Consider the following 23,742-nt stretch of genomic DNA (forward strand, 5'->3'; position numbering starts at 1 on the left):
GCAACACTGATCGGTTGACGATATATTTCCATAGGTATAGTATGTAGCTTGAAGGGGTAATGTTCCTAAGTACCTGAAGCCCTTTCTCTTTGGTGGTCGAGGTTGCAGGTGTGGATAGTACTGTGAGAGCAGCTTGTGTGAGTCAGAGCAGTAGAGTCATAAATAGTCATAGAGCCATGGAAACAGGACGCTCGGCCCAACTTGCCCATGCCGACCAACATGCGCAATCTACACTAGTCTCACCTGCATGTGCCTGGCCCATAACCCTCTAAATCTATCCTATTCATGTACCTGTCGAAATGTCTCTTGAACATTATGATAGTACCTGCCTCAATGGCAGCTCATTCCATATACCCCCAGCCTGTGTGTAAAAATAGTTACCCTTCGTTCTTATTAAATTCCCAGTCCCTCACCTTAAACCCATGTTCTTGACAAAAGACTCTGTACATTTACTTGATCTAATCCTCTCATGACTTTGTACACCTCTATAAGAGCACCCCTCATCCTCTTGCACTCCAAGGAATAAAGTCCCAGTCTCTCCCAATAGCCAAGGCACTAGAGTCCAGGCAACATCCTTGCAAATCCTCTCTGCACCTTGTCCAGCTTAACTACATCCTTCCTATAACATGGCAACCAAACCTGAACATAATACTCCAAATGTGGCCTCATCAATGTCTTATACAACTGTAACATGACCTTCCAACTTCTATGCTCAATACTCTTGACTGATGAAGGCCAATGTGTGAAAGCGTTATTGACCTCCCTATATACCCATGATGCCACTTTCAATGGCCTATGTACCTGCACTCCCAAATCCCACTTCCCTTACAATGCCTGTCTATTAGCTAGCGTCATGTAACCAACATATTCAAAACAACTGCCACAACTCTCTCTCCATTACATTGACGACTACACTAGTGCTGCTCCCTACACTCATACGGAACTCACCAACTTTATCATCGTCACTACCAACTTGCACAGTGTACGGAGGGGGGGGTGATCGCTGGTTGCACAGTTCTCGCATTCATTTCTGACACCTCTCTTTTCTAGATCTGAAGTCTTTATCTCAGGAGATAACTATCCACCGAGATTTACTAAAAACCCACCGACTCCTCCAGCTACCTAGATCATACTTCTTCCCACAAGTCTCTTGGAAGGATGTTATCCCTTTCTCACAGTTTTTCTATTGTATTCGCTCTTAAGATGAAGCGTTCAAGTCATCTGAAATGTCCTCCTTTTACAGGCAACATGGCTTCTCTTCTAATGGAATTGGATTAATAAAGGCAAATGAGACAAACATCTGCACCATCTGAAGAAGGGTCTCGACCCGAAACGTCACACATTCCTTCTCTCCAGAGATGCCTGTCCTGTTGAGTTACTCCCTTTTATTTAGTCTTTCTTCGGTTTAAACCAGCATCTAAAGTTCCTTCTTACACATCTTCACCGCCCTGTTTTCCTGTGTCACCACTTTCAGGGAATTATGCATTTGTATCCCTAGGTTTCTCTGTTCTATAATACTCTCCAGAGTCCGATCATTTACCCATGTGGCCCTTGTGGCTAAAGGGATCAGGGGGTATGGAGAGAAGGCAGGTACGGGATACTGAGTTTGATGATCAGCCATGATCATATTGAATGGCGGTGCAGGCTCGAAGGGCTGAATGGCCTACTCCTGCACCTAATTTCTATGTTTGTATGTTTACTGCACAAGTCCTGAACTGGTTTAACTTATCAAAATGAAACACTTTGCACTTGTCCTAATTTAATTCAATCCGCCATTCCTTGGCCCATTTACCCTGTTGACCTAAATCCTGTTGAAATCTTAGGTAATGTTTCTTCGTTGTCCACTATACCTCCAATTTTAATGTCGTCTGCAACCTTATTAACCATGCCAACTACTTTCTCATCTAAATCATTAATATAGACAACGAACAACAGTGGCCCCCTGCACCTCCCACTTGGCACACCAATGGTCACACGCTTCTAATCTGAAAAATAATCCTCCGGTACCATTTTTCGCCTCCTACCACCGTGCCAATTTTGAATCTAATTAGCTAGCTCACCCCGGATCCCAGGTGTTTTAACCTTCTGGACTAGCCCACCACGTGGGACTTTGTCAAAAGCCCATCATTTGGATGTCTGCTGCCTCACCGTTATCAATCCTCTTGGTCACTTCAACAGATTCCAGTGCTGGTATTTGTTCTGTACCTGCTTATCATCCTCCCATCTGCACCCTCCCCTCCTGTGACCTGGCTGCATCTGCCTATCTTTTGTCTGCCCCTCCATCTCTCATCTACAGAATGAACCAATAATCAATAAAAATAAATCAATACCAACACATGCCCCAGTTTCCTTAATCCATCTTACCCCTCCCCTATCTGGCACCATCTGCAAATTATCCTTTACTGCATCTTCATCCACCAATCATTTAGTGACCAGTCTCACCACTCTCCCTCTCCTCTTTATACTGACCATCTTCCTCTCACTCTCAGTCCTGAAACTGCACTGACCCAAAATGGGAAAAGTTACTGCTCCCACCTCCCACAGATGCTGCAGAGTTCCTTGCAGCAGATTGTTTGTTGCCGATTAAGTTTTAGGTGTATAATGAAAGTTGAATTGCAAATCAGTTTAATAATTAGATTTTTTTCAACTTTTTAAAATTTTTTAAACTTAGTGTCACTACAGAGGGCCACAATGGGAGTGGATTATCAGTAAATCCAAACTGACTCATGAGTAGCTTTGACTGAGGGAAATCTGTGATCCCATATGACTCACTCCAGTCACACATTTATCAGGTTAACTCGGAGCTATCCACTGAGAGAGCCACTTGATTGTTCCAAACTGCAACTGGAAGTAAGTTTTGATAACTTGAAGAACATAGTTGCCAGATTAGTTTTACAACAATCTGTTAAAGAAGCAGGAAATAGGAGGAGGAAATAATGTTATTGGCTGTGTTTAAGAAGGAACTGCAGATGCTGGAGAATCGAAGGTTACACAAAAAAGCTGGAGAAACTCAGCGGGTGCAGCAGCATCTATGGAGCGAAGGAAATAGGCAACGTTTCGGGCCAAAACCCTTCTTCAGACTGATCGGGGGGCGGGGGTGGGCAGGGACAAGAAAGGAAAAAGGAGGAGGAGCCCGAAAGCTGGGGGATGGGAGGAGACAGCAGGGGGACTGAGGAAGGGGAGGAGACAGCAAGGATTAACAAAATTGGGAGAATTCGATGTTCATGTCCCCAGGATGCAGACTCCCCAAACGGAATATGAGGTGCTGTTCCTCCAATTTCCAGTGCTGCTCGCTGTGGCCATGGAGGTCTGGGTGAGATCCAGATATAGATCTGGGTGAGACCAAGCGGAGGTTGGGCGATCGTTTCGCCGAACACCTCCGCTCGGTCCGCAATAACCAAGCTGACCTCCCGGTAGCTCAGCACTTCAACTCCCCCTCCCACTCCGTCTCCGACCTCTCTGTCCTGGGTCTCCTCCATGGCCACAGCGAGCAGCACCGGAAATTGGAGGAACAGCACCTCATATTCCGTTTGGGGAGTCTGCATCCTGGGGGCATGAACATCGAATTCTCCCAATTTTGTTAGTCCTTGCTGTCTCCTCCCCTTCCTCAGTCCCCCTGCTGTCTCCTCCCATCCCCCAGCCTTCGGGCTCCTCCTCCTTTTTCCTTTCTTGTCCCCGCCCACCCCCGCCCCCGATCAGTCTGAAGAAGGGTTTCGGCCCGAAACGTTGCCTATTTCCTTCTCTCCATAGATGCTGCTGCACCCGCTGAGTTTCTCCAGCTTTTTTTGTGTAACCTAATATTATTGGCTTCCGGCTTTACAATTATGATTTACGTCACTTGGGACAGGTACATGGATAGAAAAAGTTTAGAGACATAGGCCAAACACAAAGAAATAGGACGAGCTCAGCTAGGCAACATGATTGGCATGGATAAGTTGGGCCAAAGGGTCTGTTTCCATGTTGTGTAACTATGACTCTATTCCATTGCAACTTCCTACATGCAGGAAAGTATATTAAACTAACCACTGCGCAAATCTAGGGTACATGCTCACAGAAGGAACTCTGTGTTGGAAGGCATCACTACCATGCTTTAGAGTAAGAACTTAATTCTTAAAATAATTGAACTTGCAGTTCAAAACTTCAAATCCACATGCTCATCTGCAGCAGCAAAGTTCCAAACTAATAATCTGTACCCTCATGACATGGGAACATTCTCATTGCCTTTGATTTAAAAATGGCAAACTGATAAGTCTGGAGACTCTGTGTCTCAAGGTATGAGGTATTTGTAAAAAGATAGGTTAACATACAATTTCATTTATTTATAGATATTGTTTATGACACTTTATAAATATTCTTGTTTTGTTTTTTGGATCACACTTGCTTATTATTCTTTTATTCTGTTCGAAATAAATAATAAAATAAATATAAAATAAAAAATAATAAAAAACTAATAACAAGAGTGAAATTTAGTATGATCTGGTGGTCATGAGGGGGTATAGTTACAATAGGATCAAATATATTTAACTTTTAGGAAGGACACATTGGAAGGAAAGATGGTGGGTACCACTGTTTATGAAATAAATGAAATACTTATAATTGTGAAAGATACTCATATGTGAAGTCATCCATTTGGGTGGAAATGGAAATGGAATAAAAAAAAACAGTAAGAGAAATGAATCACTGGCCAGAGTAGTGTGCAGAAACAGTGGCCATACTTTAGACAAGAATGTAAACCAAATGTTTTTTTTTTAAAAAGCAGCAAAATAATTATGGAAGAATTTAATCTTCACATAGATCGGTTTAATCAAGTTGGAAAGGGAGGCTGAGAGAGCTTTCAGGCTGGATTCCTGGAACAATACATTATGAAACCAACCAAGATAAAGGCTTGCTTGGATCTAGGAATAAGTTATGAGGCAAGTTTAATAAGTGACCTCGAAATAAAAATTACCTCGGGAGATGGTAGTCATAAGATAATAGAATTTTGTATTCAGTTTGAAAGTAAGAAACTTGGAAACAATGTTTAACTTAAATAAAGGGAATGAAGAAATGTTGGAAATGCTCACCAGGTTAGGCTATATCGGAAGGAACTGCAGATGCTGGTTTAAACCGAAGATAGACCCAAAGTGCTGGAGTAACTCAGCAGGACAAGCAGCATCTCTGGAGAGAAGTACTAGGTGGCGTGTCAGGTCGAGACCCTTCTTCAGACTATTCCTCAACAACTGAAGAAGGGTCGCGACCCAAAACGTCACCCATTCCTTCTCTGCAAAGATGCTGCCTGTCCTGCCGGGCAAGGCTGTATATATGGGTAGAGGAACAAAGATAGAATTGGCTAAAGTGGACTTGACTGATGGTTTAAGAACACGAGGTTGCCTGCAATAGCACATATACAGAAAGGAAATTCAGCCAAGACAAATCCCAGTACGGAGTAAAGATTCAAAGGGAGTGCTGAATCAAACAAGGCTAACCAAGGAAATATGAGCTTCATTTGGAAAAGACAAAAGTTAGTGGTAGACTGAAAGGTTGGGATAAATTCAGGATCCAGCAAAGACAAAACAAGATAAAGAGAAAAAAAAATGAACTAGGAAAATCTAGAAAACAAAGTCTTGTTGTTTGTTTTAACAGTCCTTCTGAGTATAAAAAGGAAATGAAATGTTTACTTGGGACCCCTGGAGAATGGGACTGGGGAATATTTGTGCAAAACAAAAAAAATGGCTGAGGTGGTAAACAGGGATTTTGCAACAGAGTTTAGGGTACAGACAGACACCTCATTAAAGCTGGGAATAAATTAAATGGGGGTTCTATCATGGAGGAACTGTTTTAGGTTAAAGGTTTTAGGTTAGAGGTGGCAATGGCGCAGCAGTAGAGTTGCTGCCTTACAGGGTTTACAGCGCCAGAGACTCGGGTTCAATCCCGATTACGGGTGATGTCTGTACGGAGTTTGTACATTTCCCCCCCATGACCGCGTGAGTCCCCCTGAGATCTTCAGTTTCATCCCACACTCCAAATACGTAAAGGTTTGTAGGTAAATTGACTTGTTATAAATGTAAAATTGTCCCTTGTGTGTGCGCAGGATAATGTAAGCATGCGGGGATCGCTGGTCGGTGCAGACTTGGTCGGTCGAAAGAGGCTGTTTCCGCAATGTATCTCGAGACTAAACTAAGTTGAAGATAGACACAAAATGCCGGAGTAACTCAGCAGGACTGGAGAGAAGGAATGCGTGACGTTTCGGGTGGAGACTCGCCTTCGGTCTGGAGAAGGGTCTCGACCATTCGCGGTGATGGCTCGAAGGGCCGAATGGCCTCCTCCTGCACCTGTGTTTTCTATGACCCGATACGTCACCCATTCCTTCTCTCCAGAGAAGCTGCCTGTTCCGCTGAGTTACTCCAGCATATTGTGTCGATCTTCAATTTAAACCAGCATCTGCAGTTCTTCCCTAAACTAAGTTGATGTTTTCTAGTTTGGATGGCTTTTTCCTAGGATTCTAAAAGTGGCCACTGAGATAGTGAATCCATTGTTTGTGATCTTCCAAAAAGCACTAGATTCTGGGGATGTATCAGAGGACTGTAAATCCGCCAATGTGCTACCCCATTCAAAAAGGAAGAAAAATAGTTAACTATGGGTAGATAAGCCCAACATCTATTATTGGAAAATAAATGTCAGAATTAATTATCAAGCAAGACACAGTAGCATATTTGGAAATTCAATCTAATCAGGCAACATCTCTTGAAGAAGAGAACATTATCTCTGGTTAATTTTGAACAGAGTAAATTGCAATCATATAGGATAGAGGGTAATGAGTAGATGTATTGTATTTGGACTTCCAGAAGACATTCTGCAAGGTGCCTCAAGAAATTAAGTCACAAGAACCCATGCTCCTGGAAGTAATGCATGGATCAGGCAGCATATCCGATAACACGGAGAGGTGATGTTTCAGGACCCTTCTTCAGACTGATTGTGGTCTGGGGTGAGAAAAAGCTGGAAGAGAGGCAAGGCAGGACAAAGCTTGGCGAGTGATAGGTGAATACAGGTGATGAGGGTTTTTCCATTGGCAGATGGTTGGACAAAAGCCATAGATGAAAAGCCAAAAGTCTTGAAATATTAATATTAGAGGTGAGAATTGCGAACCCAGAGGCGAGAATATACAGTGCCCTCCATAATGTTTGGGGCAAAGATCCATCATTTATTTATTTGCCGCTGTACTCCACAATTTGAGATTCACATGGGGTTAAAGTGCACATTGTCAAATATTAATAAAACCCATTTTTATACATTTTGGTTTCACCATGTAGAAACTACAACAGTGTTTATACATAGCCCCACCCCCTTTTCATGGCACCATAATGTTTGGGACACAGCAATGTCATGTAAATGAAGGTAGTCATGTTCAGTATTTTGTTGCATATCCTTTGCATACAATGACTGCTTGAAGTCTGCGATTCATGGACATCACCAGTTGCTGGGTGTCTTCTCTGGTGCTGCTCTGCCAGGCCTGTATTGCAGCCATCTTTAGCTTATGCTTTTGGGGGCTAGTCCCCTTCAGTTTTCTCTTCAGCATATAAAAGGCATGCTCACATTGGGTTCAGATTGACCCCTGAAGAGTGTTTCTGATCTGTCGAACAGGATTTTTCTTTATTTTAGAGAGAATTCTTCTGTCATCAGCTGTGGAGGTCTTCCTTTGCTTGTCACCCATTTGCGATTAGTAAAGTCACCAGTGCTCTCTTTCTTCTTAATGATGTACCAAACAGTTGATTTTGGTAAGCCTAAGATTTGGCTGATGTCTCAAACAGTTTTATTCTTCTTTCTCAGTCTCATAATGGCTTATTTGACTTTCATTGGCACAACTTTGGTCCTCATGTTGTTAAACAGCAATAAAAGTGTCCAACGGTGATGGAAAGACTGGAGGAAAGACTAGGTGCGGAGAGCTCTCTTATACCTGCATTAAGGAGGCAATTAATCACATCTGAGCAATTACAAACACCTGTGAAGCCATGTGTCCCAAACATTATGGTGCCCTGAAATGGGGAGGGGGGGGGGGGGGGGGGACTATGTATAAACACAGCTGTAATTTCTACCAGGTGAAAGCAAAATGTATAAAAATACCCTTTTATAAAATCTGAGAATGTGCACTTAAACCACGAGATTTTTTAAAATTACAAATCTCAAATTGTGGAGAACAGAGGCAAATTTAAATGATGGGTCTTCGGCCCAAACATTATGTTTGGACACTGTATGTGGAAGGGGTGGGGGGGGGGGGGGGGGAAGAAATTAATGCAAGTCCAGGTAGGGCACAGAGAAGAGAGGAAGAAGGAAATAAACATAAATAAGTTGATCTTTGCGGGTTATTGACTTGAATTTACAGAATCCAATGCCCTTACCATTAGGTTGTAAGCCAGCCAAGCAGAATACGAGGTGCAGTTTCTCAAATTTAACGCGTGGCTTCACTCTGGCAATGGAGGCAGCCAAGGATAGAAAGGTCAGCGTGGGAATGGGAGTTAAAATGGTCAGCAACTGGGAGATCCAGCAGGCCTTGGCGGATCGAAAAACCAGGGGCTCATTTTAAGATTGTCAACCTGTGACCAATGCAATGTCACCGGGATCTGGGTTATTACAAAAAGAGATTTGGAGGTGCAAGAAACCCAGAAAGCTTGCACGCAAGTACAGGAGAAGCAGGGAAAGATAATTGAACATTGGCCCTTCCGTTTCCATAGGATTGAAGTAGAAAAGCAGGGAAGTTTTATCGCATCAGTGGGCCCACGTCAGAGTTTTAGTTTTGCTACTGAAATAAAGTTATTACTTCACATAGGTTAACAGGTAGTAAATTCAGGGAAAGTTCACTAGGATGACCTAGTACGTGGAGTACTTGTCCTATGAGGAGAGATGAAGCAGGATAGTATTCTGCATTGGAATTTGCAAGAATGAGAGGTGATCTTATGATTCTCAAAGAGCTCGACAGGGTAAATGCAGAGAGGATGCCAGATTCAAGAACCAGAGGATATGGTCTCAGAATAAGGAGGCACCCATTTAGGACTGATATGAGGAAATATTTATTGAGGGCTGTGTCTTTGGAACTCCCTGCCATTAAAAAACAGGGGGTGTAGAGGGGGGGTTCTGTGCATATTTAAAGCTATGATACATAGATTTCTAATCAGTAAGGACATCGCCGGGTATGGAGGTAAAGAGACAGAGAAGTGGACCTGTGGAACATTGGGATTAGTTATGTACCTGTTGCATGACTAAGCAGGCTGAATGGCCCATTCCTGGTACTACTATTTGTGGATAAGGAAGGAAAGCTTATGGTCATGTCTTTTTTTTAAATGACCATTGCCCATGAATGAATACCAGTGGATAAAGGGCCTGTCCCACTATCACGACCTAATTCACAACCTCTGCCGAGTTTGCCCTTGACTCATACTCGCAGCATGATCGTCATGAGGTCGTAGGTCGTAGGTAGGTCGTAGGTCGTGATGCTAGGTACTCGAGGCATGAAGTAGGTCGGGGCGTTTTTCTAGCATGGTGAAAAATGTCCACGAGTAAAAAAAGGTTGTGAATTAGGTACAGATTGTAACTGTACCATCCGTTAAGGCAAGTAAAAATCCAGCCTAAACAGAAAAACATTGCAGAACCATAAGATCACATCACAAAGTGTCATTCACGGCAGTCACAAATCAAATGCGTCCTTGGGAAATGTGGCAGTTGTGAAACCATTTTTATCATTTGTCGTAACAAACCAACAAATTCTGTTACATGTTAATGAAGTATATATTATGGCAAGATAAATGCGAGTGAAAAGCCTAATGTTTATTCAAGCATTTTACAGCAAGCTCTAATGTTGGAAAGTACATAAAAGGTCTTTTAAAATTCCATGCATATGTTTAGCAGGGTGCCAAAAAACAAATCATAAACACCAGAAGCACTCATGCAAACATAGCCGAGAAATGTTCAAGTTAATGCCAGCCAAAATGATTGTAGCACGTAAAAAGCTGCTGGCTTGAAATGACATAAGAAATATTTTTCATTTTGCCAAGGTACATGCAGAAAGAACATACAGCGAACAGTTTACATAGGTGACTGGAGGTCGACACTTGACAGCAGTTTTCCACATGGGAAGAGAAGAAAGCAGGAACTATGGGACTGAGGTCCATTGGAAGGATGACTTGGGTGAAAAGAGGGAAGAAAAGTGAAGTCACAAACGAAAAGCACTATGAATTAGCAGCAACAATATTTACTGAAGGCAGACTATTAAAGTATCCGAAGCCTATATTTGGCAAAAAAACTCTACACAAATTTCGAAACACTTCACCGATAATTGGCTATTCACAGGTGTGGAAACAATTCCACATACTTATTACAAAAGCAAAGTGCTGGAGTAACTCAGTTTGTCAGGCAACATCTCTGGAGAACATGGGTAGGGGATGTTTTGGGTACGAATCCTTCAGACCGATTGTTGGGGCAGGAGGGAAAGAAGAATCTTAGATAAGAGGAGGGGCAGCACAAAGCCTGGCAGGTAACAGGTGGATACAGGTGAGGGGGGTTTGGTGATTGGCATATGGTTGGCAGACAGAGGTGAAAAGACAGAAGGTGTGAGGCAAAAGGTTTGGAGTTGTGAATTGTCAAGCCAGAGGAAGGAATACAGGTAGAAGGGGAGGGGGAAGTGAAGAAATGGGTGCAAGTCCTGATGGGGCACTGGGGGGGAGAGGGGAAGGGGGGTGTTTAAGGCTATCTAACATTGGAAATTCAACGTTAATAGTGTTGGGTTATAAGCTACCCAAGTGGAATATGCGATGCTAGCCAGAGACATACAGCACAGAAAAAGGACCTTAGATTCAACTTGGCCATGCCGATCAAGATGCCCCATTTTGCTTGGGTCCCATCTGCCTGCATTTGGCCCATATCCCTGTAAACATTTCCTACCCATGTACCTGTCCAAATGTATTATACCGTGCTGTTCCTCCATTTTGTGTGTGCCCCAACTCTGGAAATGGAACAGGCCCAGGCCAGTATGGGAATGCAAAGTGGAGTTAAAATGGTTGGCAACACTGAGATCGACTAGGGTTTGGCGGACCGAGCATAAGTGTGCGGTGGAGACAGAAAAATTGAGATTAGGGGATAGTGTCTTGACAAGAGGCAGGGTGGGAGGAAATGTAGCTCAGATAACCGAGTCAGGTTTGTAGCAGATGTCAGTCGGTCGTCCATCCTGTGATAGAGACAGAGATCAAGAAACAGAAACATAGAAAATAGGTGCAGGGTAGACCATTCGGCTCATCGAGACAGCACCGCCATTCAATATGATCATGGCTGATCATCCAAAATCAGTACCCTGTTCCTGCTTTCTCCCCATATCCCTTGATTCCGTTAGCCCCAAGAGCTATATCTAACTCTCTCTTGAAACCATCCAGTGAATTGGCCTCCACTGCCTTCTGTGGCAGAGAATTCCAGATTGCAACTCTCTGGGTGAAGAAGTTTTTCCTCATCTCCTTCCTAAATGGCCTACCCCTTATTCTTAAACTGTGACCCCTGGGTCTGGACTCCCCCAACATTGCAAATATTTTTTCCGCATTTAGCCTGTCCAATCCCTTAAGAATTTTATGTGTTTCAATAAGATTCCCTCTCATCCTTCTAAATTCAAGTGAATATATGCTCAGTCGACCCATTCTTTCATCATATACCAGTCCCGCCATCCTGGGAATTAACCTGGTGAACCTACGCTGCACTCCCTCAATAGCAAGAATGTCCTTCCTCAAATTAGGAGACTACAACTTCACACAAAACTCCAGGTGTGGTCTCATCAGGGCCTTGTAAAACTGCAGTAGGTCTGCAATGGGAGAGAGGCATCAGAAATGGTCCAAGACAATTTGAAGGCAGGGTGGAAGTCAGTGGTCAAGTTAATGAAATCAACAAGGTCTGCACTGGTGCAAGACGCAGCCCCAATGCAGTCGTCAATGCAACAGAGGAAGTGTTGGGGGATGGTGCCAGTGTACATGTGGAAAAAAGACTGTTTGATGTAGCTGACTGGAAGCCAAGTATAGCTGGGGCCTATGTGAGTTCCCAGGTCATACTGACATTTCTATCCTGGGCCTCCTCCAAAGCCAGAGTTAGGCCACATGCAAACTAGAGGAACAGCACCTCAATAGCTCACAACCCAACTGTATGATCACTGAAGTCTTCAATTTTAAAGTGACCCTAAAACCCATCCCCCCTCATCATTCCCCAGCCCCCCTTCTGTCCCCACAATACAATATTTTTTTTTAAACCCCAAACTGCAGGTGGTGGAAACAAAAGTGTGTCAGATTTGGAAAGAGGAGAAGAAAATTAAGAATGACAACAGTCATAATGCTCGCTCATCTTATAACAGATACAATATCTGCACCTCAATTTCTAGGGGGGGGAAATACCTTTTAAAAAGTTTTTAAATCCCTTTTCAGAGGACCAGAGGTTTAGGTAAAGGGGAAAAAGATTTAATAGGAATCTGAGGAGTGACTTTTTCACACAAAGGGTTGTGGGTGTATGGAACAAGCGGCCTGGGGAGGTAGTTGAGGCTGGGACTATCCCAACGTTTAAGAAACAGTTAAATAGGTACATGTATAGGACAGGTTTGGAGGGATATGGGCCAAACGCGGCCAGGTGGGACTAGTGTAGCTAGTGTGGACAGGTTGGGCTGAAGGGCCTGTTTCCAAACTGTATCACTTTATGACTGGTGACAATTAACAAACTTTGAAAGAATCTTTCCACAAAAAATGAGTAGTTGGAAAAGTGGGTGACCAGACCTCCCGTGGGGGCTAAGGGCGAGTGGTGCAATTTTGCATTGGGGGAACGGGTTGCGTTGAGGGACCAGGCCTCTCTCTGACAGGGACTCAACGGATCCCACTTGGTTTAGTAAACTAATAAAGCCAACAATAAAGTTAGAAAAAGTACCAAATGATTGCAATATGAACTTGCTACTGAATTATGTGGCCAATAGCATAATGCATTTAAGGGTCAGTTAAATAAGCAGGCTGACCTATTCCACCATTCTATATAATCATGGTATATACACCTCAATTTCATTTGTTTCCTCTCCTCAAACTAATTGTGTATCAATCTTGCCACTGCCTCTTTTGCCTAGCTTATTATTTGGCACCATGTAGGATAAAGGCATGGAGGATTTCATTATATAGATCAACATTTTTTAAATTAGGCTGATGTCATCTCTATAAGCAATGCCAAAATGTATAAGAATGACCTATTCAATTGGATTGTTATTGTCCCTAAATACAGACTTGATTCAATGATATCTGAGAATGACATTTTTTGTCTAGAACACCATTTCTTGATCTTAGTTTTTTTTTTCCTCTTAGATTGAAGAAATTGCCACGTTGCAATAGTTTTACATGCAAACAGTATTCTCTGGTACCCTTTCTGACATGGCATTCTGCAAGGAATTGATGGGATTAATTCTGTGCTCAAACCAAGCAGAACTAACGGGAAATCTTAACTATGAAGCCTCCAATTTTCTCAGCTTTTGAAGTGGGGCTATTCCATTTTGAATTGTCAAGATGTATTATTGGAACATTACTTCCCTCTGGAAAGGCTGGAAGTATGGAATGACCACATGTGTGCACTGAAGGACATCAGTCTGCCATTTCTCTGCTCATATCTGTAACCGATCCACATCCACTCTATCCTTTGACAGCCTGCAACTCCACCAATGTTGGTGTCTATAAAATTACTAACCAACCAGATCCCTGGTCACAGATCTCAAGCCAGAATGACAACAATAATAGAAGAAGACTATAAGGATATCAAATTGAAGCCCAGAAAGATGGGCTAATTGCCACTGTTACATTTAATAAAATGCACGAGGCAAGTCTTTTGAACGAAGCTCTGAGGGCCTGGGTCAGGGATATGCTCTGATGGAGTCAACGTTACTTGCAGTAGTTACCATAATGAGGCCCATGGAAATTTAGACTTGGTGGCCATCAAAAACACTGCAAATAGTGGAAATTGGAAATAAAGCAGAAAATGCTGCACTCAGCATCAGGCAAAATCTGTGAAAATGTGTAACATAGCTAATGTTTCAGGATGAGACCCTGACAAATGTATCAGGATGAGACCCTGACAAGACCCGGTCTTTACATAGATGCTGCACGACCATTTTTGTATTAGAATAACTGTCCATTGATATACCTCACAAATAACTATGTTTGGGGAGCTAATAAATAGGGATACCATTACCCCCAGTTTTATATTCAGCTCGTATAGCTGTGATGGCTGATACATGCCTCATGCAAGAATCTGAAAATGCATGGGGATCTATGGCGACTTGGTAGCTTGGATTCAGATCAAGCTTCCCCACAGAAACCAGAGGGTAGAGGTGGAAGTGGTAACCATTGTGGGGGGATGATTTTTGTGTGTAAGTGATTATTTTAGTTTGTGTCCAAGATGGCTGTTGGAAGGGAGAGTGTACGCTGGCGTGATTTAGCTGCCGCTGCTCTCTCTTCACATTGTGTTTTTGATTTTTTTTTGTCTTTGGATCGAATTCTGTCTTTAATTTGTGTATTGGTGATGTCTTTATTATTTATTTTACTCCGATTATATGTTTTTTACTCTTGTTAAATTCTGTAAGGTGTCCTTGAGACTTTTGAAAGGCGCCCACAAATAAAATTTATTATTATTATTATTCTGGCTTGAGATCTGTGACCAGGGATCTGGTTGGTGAGTAATTTTATAGACACCAAAATTGGTGGAGTTGCAGACTGTCAAAGGATAAAGTGGATGTGGATCAGTTACAGACATGAGCAGAGAAATGGCAGATGGAATTTGATCCAAGGAAATTGTGAGGTACAATTATCCAGTTAATTGCAGTACCCTTAACAGAGGTACAGAGGCAACGCAAGTTGATAGCGTGGTTATGAAGCTGTTTGATATGCTGGCCTTCATCAGTCGTAGAATTGAGTATAAGAGTCACAAAGCCATGTTGCAGCTTTATTAAACCTTGATTGGACCGTAAACATTTGACTCCCTTATTGTCCAAAAATCTGTCCAGCTATCTCAGTTTTGAATGCAATTCATTACATGGCATTCACAAATTTCTGGAGTAGATAAATGCAAAGTGCGGGATTCCAAATGAAGACATTTGCACCTCCATCATTAATGGTACTACTATATTTCTTTACGATGCTAAACATAATGTCAGCATCCATCATGGCTCCCTCTAGCATGCCACCAGCATGCCACCCACTCCTCTGCTCCTCAAAGGGTCAAGGCTTCTTATTTTGACATACAAGGCTGTCAATAAGTGAATTGGGACCATACCACCTCCCTGCAATCCAATTTGTCCTATCCCGGTTTCTTTATATCGTTGTTACCCTACAATTTATTCTTCATCAAATCTATTAACTCCCTTTTAAATACTTTGCCACTTATCTGCACTTTGGTTTAATTTACAGTAAAAAGATAAAGTGCTAGAGTAAGTCAGTGATCATGCAGCACCTCTGGAGAACATGGATAGGCGACATTTCAGATTGGGATCTTTCTTTAAGACTGATTGTATTGGAGGGAGAGATCTGGAAGAGAGGTGGAGGTGGACAGGACAAAGCCTGGCAATTGATAGGTGGACACAGATGAGTGTGGGGGGGGGGGTTGATTGGTATATTGTTGGACAAATGGCAGAGATGAAAATACAAAATAGTTAGCAAGATATGGAGACATGGTTTCTCCTGAGATCTTCAGCAAGATCAAGAATAAACTAATTGACCGTTTGGCTGAACACTTGCACTCTCAGACCGCCAATGCCCGGTTACATTTTAAATCCCCTTCCCATGATGACCGGTTCTGTCCTGAACCTCCTCCTTTGCCAGACTAAGGCCAAGCTGGAGAGAAAAAGTGCCTCATATTTCACTTGGGTATCTTACAATGCAATGATATGAACATTAGTATCTAAACTATCAATGCCTTAAACTATAACTCCCACAGAGTTTATCTAAACTATAAACTCTTATATCCTTAACTCGCCACTTATCATCCTTTTATCTCTGGCCTTTTTCCAACCATCTGGCAATTAAAGTCCCCCCCTCACCTGCATCCACCTATCACTTTTCAGGCGTTGTCATGCCCCCACCTCTCTTACAGCTTTCTTCCCCACCCCCTACTATAATCAATCTGTCTGAAGAAGGGCCTCGATGTGAAAGATACCCCTATCAATTTTCTCCAGCGATGCTGCCTGGCCCTCTGAGTTACATCAACACTTTGTGGAGTACCCGGTGAAAATCCAAGTACATAGCTCCTTGAATAAAATCCTAAACTGCACTCCAGCTACCATTACATTATTCATAATTCATAACATATAGGCATATACATTCATAAACTTATCAACTTTTGTACTCCATCTTTGTTGCAATAAAGGAGAGCATTCCATTTAACTTTCAAATTATTTGTTAATTTTATCTTTCACATACAACGATGTTTCGATTATTGTGCTTTGCAGAATTTTGTTGTAAACAATGTCCTATTTTCTATCTGTAAATGCCGCAATCATACACTTCTTGTGTAATGGGATTGTATAACCAGTGATTACTGGAGGAAGATAAAACAAACATACATTTCAACATATACTCAACCATGTTTTAAAATGCAGGTGGAACAGTTTCAACTCATACTTGCAAACCTAAAAAAATGCACTAATTTCTAGTCTAAAAATAACTGACATTTTCATATATACTCATACTGACATGCATCTCAAATTAGAAGACAGAAGTTTAAAAAAAAAGGAAAATAAGCAGTTGAGTGCACATGTTATCCACCTTTCACACTTATGACAAAAAAAATAATAATTTAAAATAATTGGATATGCATAACTGTATCATACAAATGAAATAATCATTAACTGCACAATTTAAAATTTGTTTATCACTATATATTAACTCAAATTACATTTACAAAACAGATCATACAATAATGCATGCTTCAGTGATGTGAAGAATTCACCATAGCGTCCACATCCAATTAGTCTGTTACAGTCCTGGTACATTCTGGCTACAAGGTTTACAAACTATGTTTGCATGAATATTATACACTGTATCAATGTTAATTGCTTACTTTCTGTACCAAATAGCAAAGAAATATCCATTTAAAAATTAAATATAGTGAATTCACCGGTTAATTTACTTTCCAATGACTAATGATAGATGATCTTTTTGCTTCTGTCATACCACATTGCTCTTGCATATTAGCAATGCATATTGATTTAATATTTGGAATAGTTTATAAACTATTCAAAGTAAAATGGATCTACTTATGTAGATGCTATGTTGCATACATTAATATAAAAACATTACCCATCCAGTTGCACTGCCTTGATTTTTAGCGAATAGTAAAGATGAACCTTGCAAGACTGTCCAAGATGAGGTCCAATTCTTTCTGTGATAATAAAAAAAAAATACTCATAACTATTCAAACAAAAAAGTACAATTAAAAACGAATTTACTGAACAAAAAATACTCGCGTTATGCACCTTGGTTTTAAGAATTATAGATGATATAGATATACATAAAATTAAATGAACAAATTTAAGAGTCATAAAGTTTACTTATTTTGTAACAGATGCAATCTTTCAATTGCTAGTAAAATAAATATTTTCTCAAATTCATCAAAAAGGTTGGGGAGGTCACTGGCTATGTCAGCATTTGTTCTTTATCTCAAATTGCCCTGAACGGAATATTCTTTTGGACCATTTCAGAAGACAGGCCAATCCTGTTGTTAGGTCTGGTGTCACTTGTAGTTGGCAAGATAAGAACAGCACATTTCTTTTCCTCATGTAATTTCGTGAACCTTAAGGGTTTTACACAACAAAAAACTAGTCTTCCAATTATATTTCAGAAAAACTATTGCCCTTTCGATCAAATAAATCCTAGGTTCAGTAAATTCCTTGAGGAAATTTTTTTTACCAGAACCAGAGGGCACAGCCTTAGAATAAAAGGCCATACCTTCAAAATTAAGATGAGGAGGAATGTCTTTAGCCAGAGGGTGGTGAATCTGTGCAATTCATAGCCACAGAAGGCTGGGGAGGCCAAGATATTGGGTTCTGAAAACTACTGCTTACTTTTTTTTTCCCCCAATGAGCCAATCAAATTCACCGGTCAGCACCAGCTCCAACCTACGAGAACCTCAGAGAACCTTCGACTTCCTTGCAACCCACCTACGATTCGAGAATTCTCGCTAATCTCCATGGCGGCTTAATTTTAGTCGCCGCTAATTTTCCAACATGTTGAAAAAATTCACGCCGCCGACCATAGATGTGGGAACTTCTCACGATCATGAAGGCGACTCACCGGCAACCACCCGCGAACATGTGGCAACCATGTGGCGACTGCATAGTCTCCTGCAGTTGCCTAAAAAGTCGTCTAAGTGGGACGGGCTCCATAAAGGAAATGGAAACAGTTTCAGGAATATCTTTTAACAGGAAATTGGTTGCATTACTTAATTTTTTTAATAACATAACCAATATTCCTGAATTCCTGAAGGTATTCCTGAATTTGTTTGCACTGCCCTTACAATACTGCATTTCAGACTGCAACTCACTATATAATAAATCTTTCATCTTACTTTCAGTTTTCTCTTCTCTGGCTACTGTTTATCACTGTATGATATTCATCAACTCCATTAAATCTCCCCCTTAATTTCTCTGCCCCAAACATCTCACAGTATGCTTTGTATCCTGATGAAGTTCAATGTTAACAACAGAAGTTTGTTGTGGGGGCATTATGCCAAATGCTTAAAAAGTCAAATGAGCTCTAACAAGGAGCTGCTGCTGCCGGATAACAAAACATACACAAATTGCTGGAATAACTCAGTGGGTCAGGCATCACCTCTGACCCTTTCTTCAGATTGATTGTAGTTTGGGGGGAGGGATGGAAAACTCAATGCTAGATCCTTCTGGGGAGGGGGGGACGGGACGTTGTGGGCAGTGTGAGCAGAACTGTGTGAAACAGAAGAAACACAGGTGAGGGATAAATCTACGACAGAACGTTTACTAAAGAGGAACATTTTGGATGACCAAGAGAGGAAATACTCATCTCGAGAGCAGATGCAGCGGAGACTGAGAAATTGAGAGTGGGGGATGGCGTCTTTGCAAATTGCAGGGTGCGTGGTGTAGTTCAGTATGGGAGTCAGACATATTTATGAGCATTCAAATTAGAAAGAGTATTTAGCCTCTCAAGCACAGGGGCTCTGTCATTTGATAAAATTATAGCTCATCAGATTGTAACCTGTATTCCTCGTTCCCATTTATTCCCAGTTACCTTTCTACCCCATATTTATCAAGTATTTATGTAAATATTTTTAAAACATATTCCACAATCCATACCCCTTTGCCCTTCTGTTCTCTTCAGCTCATTTACATTGCAAATTGAGGCCACAGCACTGATCCCACACATTGTATATTGCCAGCCAGAGAAAGACCCATTGATGCTTACTCGGGTTCTTGTTGGACAGCTCATCCTTCATTCACGCTAATATGTTTCTTCCTACATAGCAGTTTTTATTTTCCACAGCTACTTTTTTTAAAAAATATGATGCACCTTATCAAATGTCTAAGAATAGTACATCTAACGATTCCTCTACGTCCACAGCATGTTACTTCTTTAAAACAGTTCAATAAACTTTACAAATATGAAGTCTCTTTCACAAAACCATGCTGGCTTTGCTTGATAACCAATTTTTCTTTAAGGATTCTTCTTTAATAATAACTCCTAACATTTTGCCTAATGTTAACATAACTGGCCTGTAGGTTCCTACTTTCTGCCACTCTCCCTTCTTGAGGAAATGTGTTATGTTTGCTATTTTCCAATCGAATGGAGCATTACTCAAATCTAGGGGATTTTGGTAAAATAAAAGGCAATGCATCTCACCAGCTAGTTTGTATCCAAATCTAAGATGAAGTCCATCAGCATCTAAAGACCTGTCGACCTCCCTCTTTAGCTATCAGCTCAGTACCACTACACCACTGATTGAAAATTTTCTGTGTTCCTCCCTACTAATTTGCAACTATTTCTGCAACGCCACTTGTGTCATCTTCAGTGAAAACTGATACAATGCGCCTGTCATCTGCCATCTCCTTGTTTTCCATGATTAAATACCTGGCTACATTCTACCAATACTTTAAAACATATCTATAAAAGCTCTTACTAGCCATTTTGCATATTTCCAACTAGCGTTCTCATATTCTAATTTTTTCTTACTTAGTAATCCTTTGGTTTTTCTTTTACTGTTTTTATATTCTGTCCAATCTTCTGACCTGCCATTTGTCTTTGCGCAATTATATGCTTTTTCATTAAATTTGATTCCATCAACTTTATTAATTAAACAGTGACAGTGTGTCCTTGTCCTAGAATAGCTTTGTCTTTAGCACATGTTACTTCTGTACATTCTAAAAGGTCCACTTAAATGTTAGGTATTATACCTCAAATAATTTGCTAGTTTACTTGCATTGGCTCAGCTTTCAGGCCCTCATAGTTACACTCATTTAATTTAAAATACTAATCTTGGATTTATTCTTCTCTCCCTCAACTGATTGCTCAATTCAATTAATGATGGCAGTGGGTGTTGTCGAGGTGGATTTTAGGAAGGTATTTGGTAACGTCCTTCATGGTGGGTTGATCCAGAAGATCAAGATCCAGAGAATCCTTTGCATTCTGAAATGGTTTACTGACTGCCCCGACCGCGGGAGGGTAAAGAGGGAAGAAGTTTGGACTTTATTGCCTTCCATCATAGTGAGGAATGTGGGGAGTCCACTGTGGTGATGTTTATGTTAACTTCTATGTAGTTTTATGTCTAGTTGATTTTTTTGATTTTTTTGAAGTATGGTAACTCGAATATCACTGTACCTTAATTGGTACACATAACAACAAAAGACCTTGAACCTTGATAGAAGATAGAGGATTGTGGCAGAAGGGCATTATTATTACTAGTGGAGCTCTGCAGGGATCTCTGCTGGAACCTCTGTTGTTTGTGATGTATATACACGACTTGGATTTAAATGTAGATGGGTTGATTAATAAGTTAGCCAACTGCACCAAAATTAGTGAGGAAGGCTGCCGAGGCAACAAACTTTCCCTCAATGTTACCAGGACAAAGGAGATTGTGGTTGACTTCAGGAAGAAAGCAGTACAACACATACTCCCAAAATACATTGATGGCGCTGAAGTAGAGATAGTCGAAAGCTTCAAGTTCCTGGGAATAAATATCACCAATAAAAGGCTGCTCTGGAAGGTTAGATCGCATGGGATACAAGGAAAAAAAACTGGCCTCAAGGAAGGAAGCAGAGGGTGACGGTGGAAGGTCGTTTTTTGGACTGGAGGCCTGTGACCAATGCTGTGCCTCAGAGTTTGATGCTGGATCCATTGCTGTTTGTCATCTATATCAATGATTTGGATGAGAATGTACAAGGCATGATTAGCAAGTTTGCAGATTACACTAAAAGGGGTGGTATTTTAGATAGTGAAGATGGTCCTCAGAAATTGCAGCAGGATCTCTAGATAGTCCTCAGAAATTGGGCAGGTGGGCTGAGGAATGGTTGATGGAATTTAATACAGAAAAATGTGAGGTGTTGCATTTTGGGAAGTCTAACCAGGGCAGGACCTACACAGTGAATGGTAGGGCTCCAGAGAGCGTTGTGGAACAGAGGCTATCTACAATACCACCCCTTTTAGTGTAATCTGCAAACTTGCTAATCATGCCTTGTACATTCTCATCCAAATCATTGATATAGATGACAAACAGCAATGGATCTAGGACATAGTTCCTTGAAAATGATATTACATGTAGATAGGGTGGTGAAAGAAATGCAGTCTGGCCAATCGTCTACATAGAACAGCCTTGCACAGATACTGAAGCATAATCAGGTTCTAATTGCCACATTCACTCATTTCAGGCATATTATCAGATAAGCCTTCATTCTTTGCATTCCTCCCCCACCTTTTTGTACTGAAGCTAACAGGTTCTCTCTTTCCCAGTTCTAACGAGGGGCCCCGAACTGAAAAATATATTTCTCGTTCCATGAATGTTGCTAAAACATGTTGAATGCTCCCTCCATTTACTGGTTCAATTCTACATTCTGGCCTCCTAATATTAGGTTATAGCTCTTTCATGCTTTTTACAAATTGTTCTTTTTCAGGATCATGGCACCACTGTCAAAGCCAGTATCTATTACCCTAAAGTAATTTACCATAAGGTTGCCTTCTTGATCCACTGAGGCCCCATTGGGTGAAGTACTCCCACATTATGTTGGGTAGGGAAATCCAGGATTTATACATTAAGTAACAAAGCCACTATTCAATCTTTCCCAAGCTCTTCAATATCTGGGTCTGAATCCAAGTTATTTTGCAGTCATGTCTCTGTTATGGCTATCAGATCATATTTATATCTATTTGCGTTCTTAGTTCATCTGTTTTTTTCTTTAAATGCTAAACATGCATTTAAATATCGAGCTTTTAGTTTTGTCCTTTTTATTATTTTTATAATCTGCAGTTTAGCTATGGATTTATTCCTAGAATGGTACCTTTCTCCTTCTAGTCACAGGCTGTTCCATTTCCTATTTTTATATCTTGCGGGGCACTGATGTTAAAAATTATTCTAGACAATGTTTTGCCAACTATCCTCAATGATTGCGGTCTATATGTCATGAAGTCCACAAGTTGGACCTATCCCAACATTTAAGAAACAGTTAGACAGGTACATGGATAGGACAGGTTTGGATGGATATGGACCAAATGCGGGCAGGTGGGACTAGTGTAGCTGGGACATGTTAGCCGGTGCGGGCAAGTTGGGCCAAAAGGCCTGTTTCCATACTGTATCACCCTATGACTATCTATCGCTCTAGACTATTTACCCAATCTATACTGCCTGATATTGTATGTTTTTTTGGCGTGAATAATAAAGGGACAAATAGTTTTGTTTCTCATTATCTTAGCCTCCACGTCTGGCATTCGGCTGAATGGCCTGCTTTAATGTGGCTTGGACCCTTTTCCATTTCTCAGTTAGCAATGTTTACAATTTTCCAGTCCACTGCATCTAGGAGCATTTCAGGAGCATCCCAAGATTGTAGCCACAGCGTCCACTATCTTCATCTTTGTCTCTCTGAGCAACTTTGAATGCATGTTACCAGTTGTCCCTTCTTTCTTTCAGTGTTATTGAACAATTATATTCCTTAAAAATATAATGTATACACTCAACTTATGAATAACGTTTGGTCAGTTTTGTTGTGCAATGTCATACTTCTAATCCAGCAAGCGTCATTGGAGAGGGAACACTCAACCATTTCAATATTCAAACTGAATGCCCCAAGTACTTACCTAACTTTTTTACCATTCTCTGTGATTTTCGTCATATAAAGTAATCCATATTTTTCTGAAACCTTCAGATTTAATGAAATAAACAGGTATTCATTGTAAAACAAATATAAGCAATGAGACTGGATTAAATAATTTCCAGTTAAAACAATTCAAAGTCATTCCCATTCACTGAAAATAAGATCACATTATTTCCTGCAGCTGACGCCTAGAACTATTTTGAGAGAATCTTTTTTCACTTAAGGTATACTAACAGTTGATGATGGCTGTGGACTCTTTGGTGATGAAGGAGGCTCGTTGTTGTTGTCATGGATTAGCTTCGGACTAGTTGCAGGTTCCTGAGTGGGGGGAAAAAAAAATAACATTTGGGTTCAAACCAAAAGTAGCATTTAATACCACAGTAAATCCCCAGGTACAACAG

The 23,742-nt window shown here is 41.0% G+C and overlaps 1 protein-coding gene across 4 annotated transcripts in view; it reads right to left on the reverse strand.

Moving 5' to 3' along the window:
• LOC129715213 (rho GTPase-activating protein 12-like) overlaps positions 1-23,742 on the reverse strand; it is a 136,849-nt gene that overhangs the window by 29,215 nt on the left and 83,892 nt on the right. For all 4 annotated transcript variants that reach the window (XR_008726460.1, XM_055665090.1, XM_055665085.1 and 1 more), the window contains 3 exons: positions 23,576-23,659; positions 23,325-23,386; positions 17,313-17,394 (listed from right to left, as the gene is read on the reverse strand). Coding sequence is in view for 3 of the 4 variants with exons in the window: in XM_055665090.1 (XP_055521065.1) it covers positions 17,313-17,394; positions 23,325-23,386; positions 23,576-23,659 (228 nt within the window). In the remaining variant the exon portion in view is untranslated. The remainder of the gene's footprint in view (positions 1-17,312; positions 17,395-23,324; positions 23,387-23,575; positions 23,660-23,742) is intronic.

Source organism: Leucoraja erinacea, chromosome 2 (assembly GCF_028641065.1).
Source record: "Leucoraja erinacea ecotype New England chromosome 2, Leri_hhj_1, whole genome shotgun sequence".
Taxonomy (NCBI): domain Eukaryota; kingdom Metazoa; phylum Chordata; class Chondrichthyes; order Rajiformes; family Rajidae; genus Leucoraja; species Leucoraja erinaceus.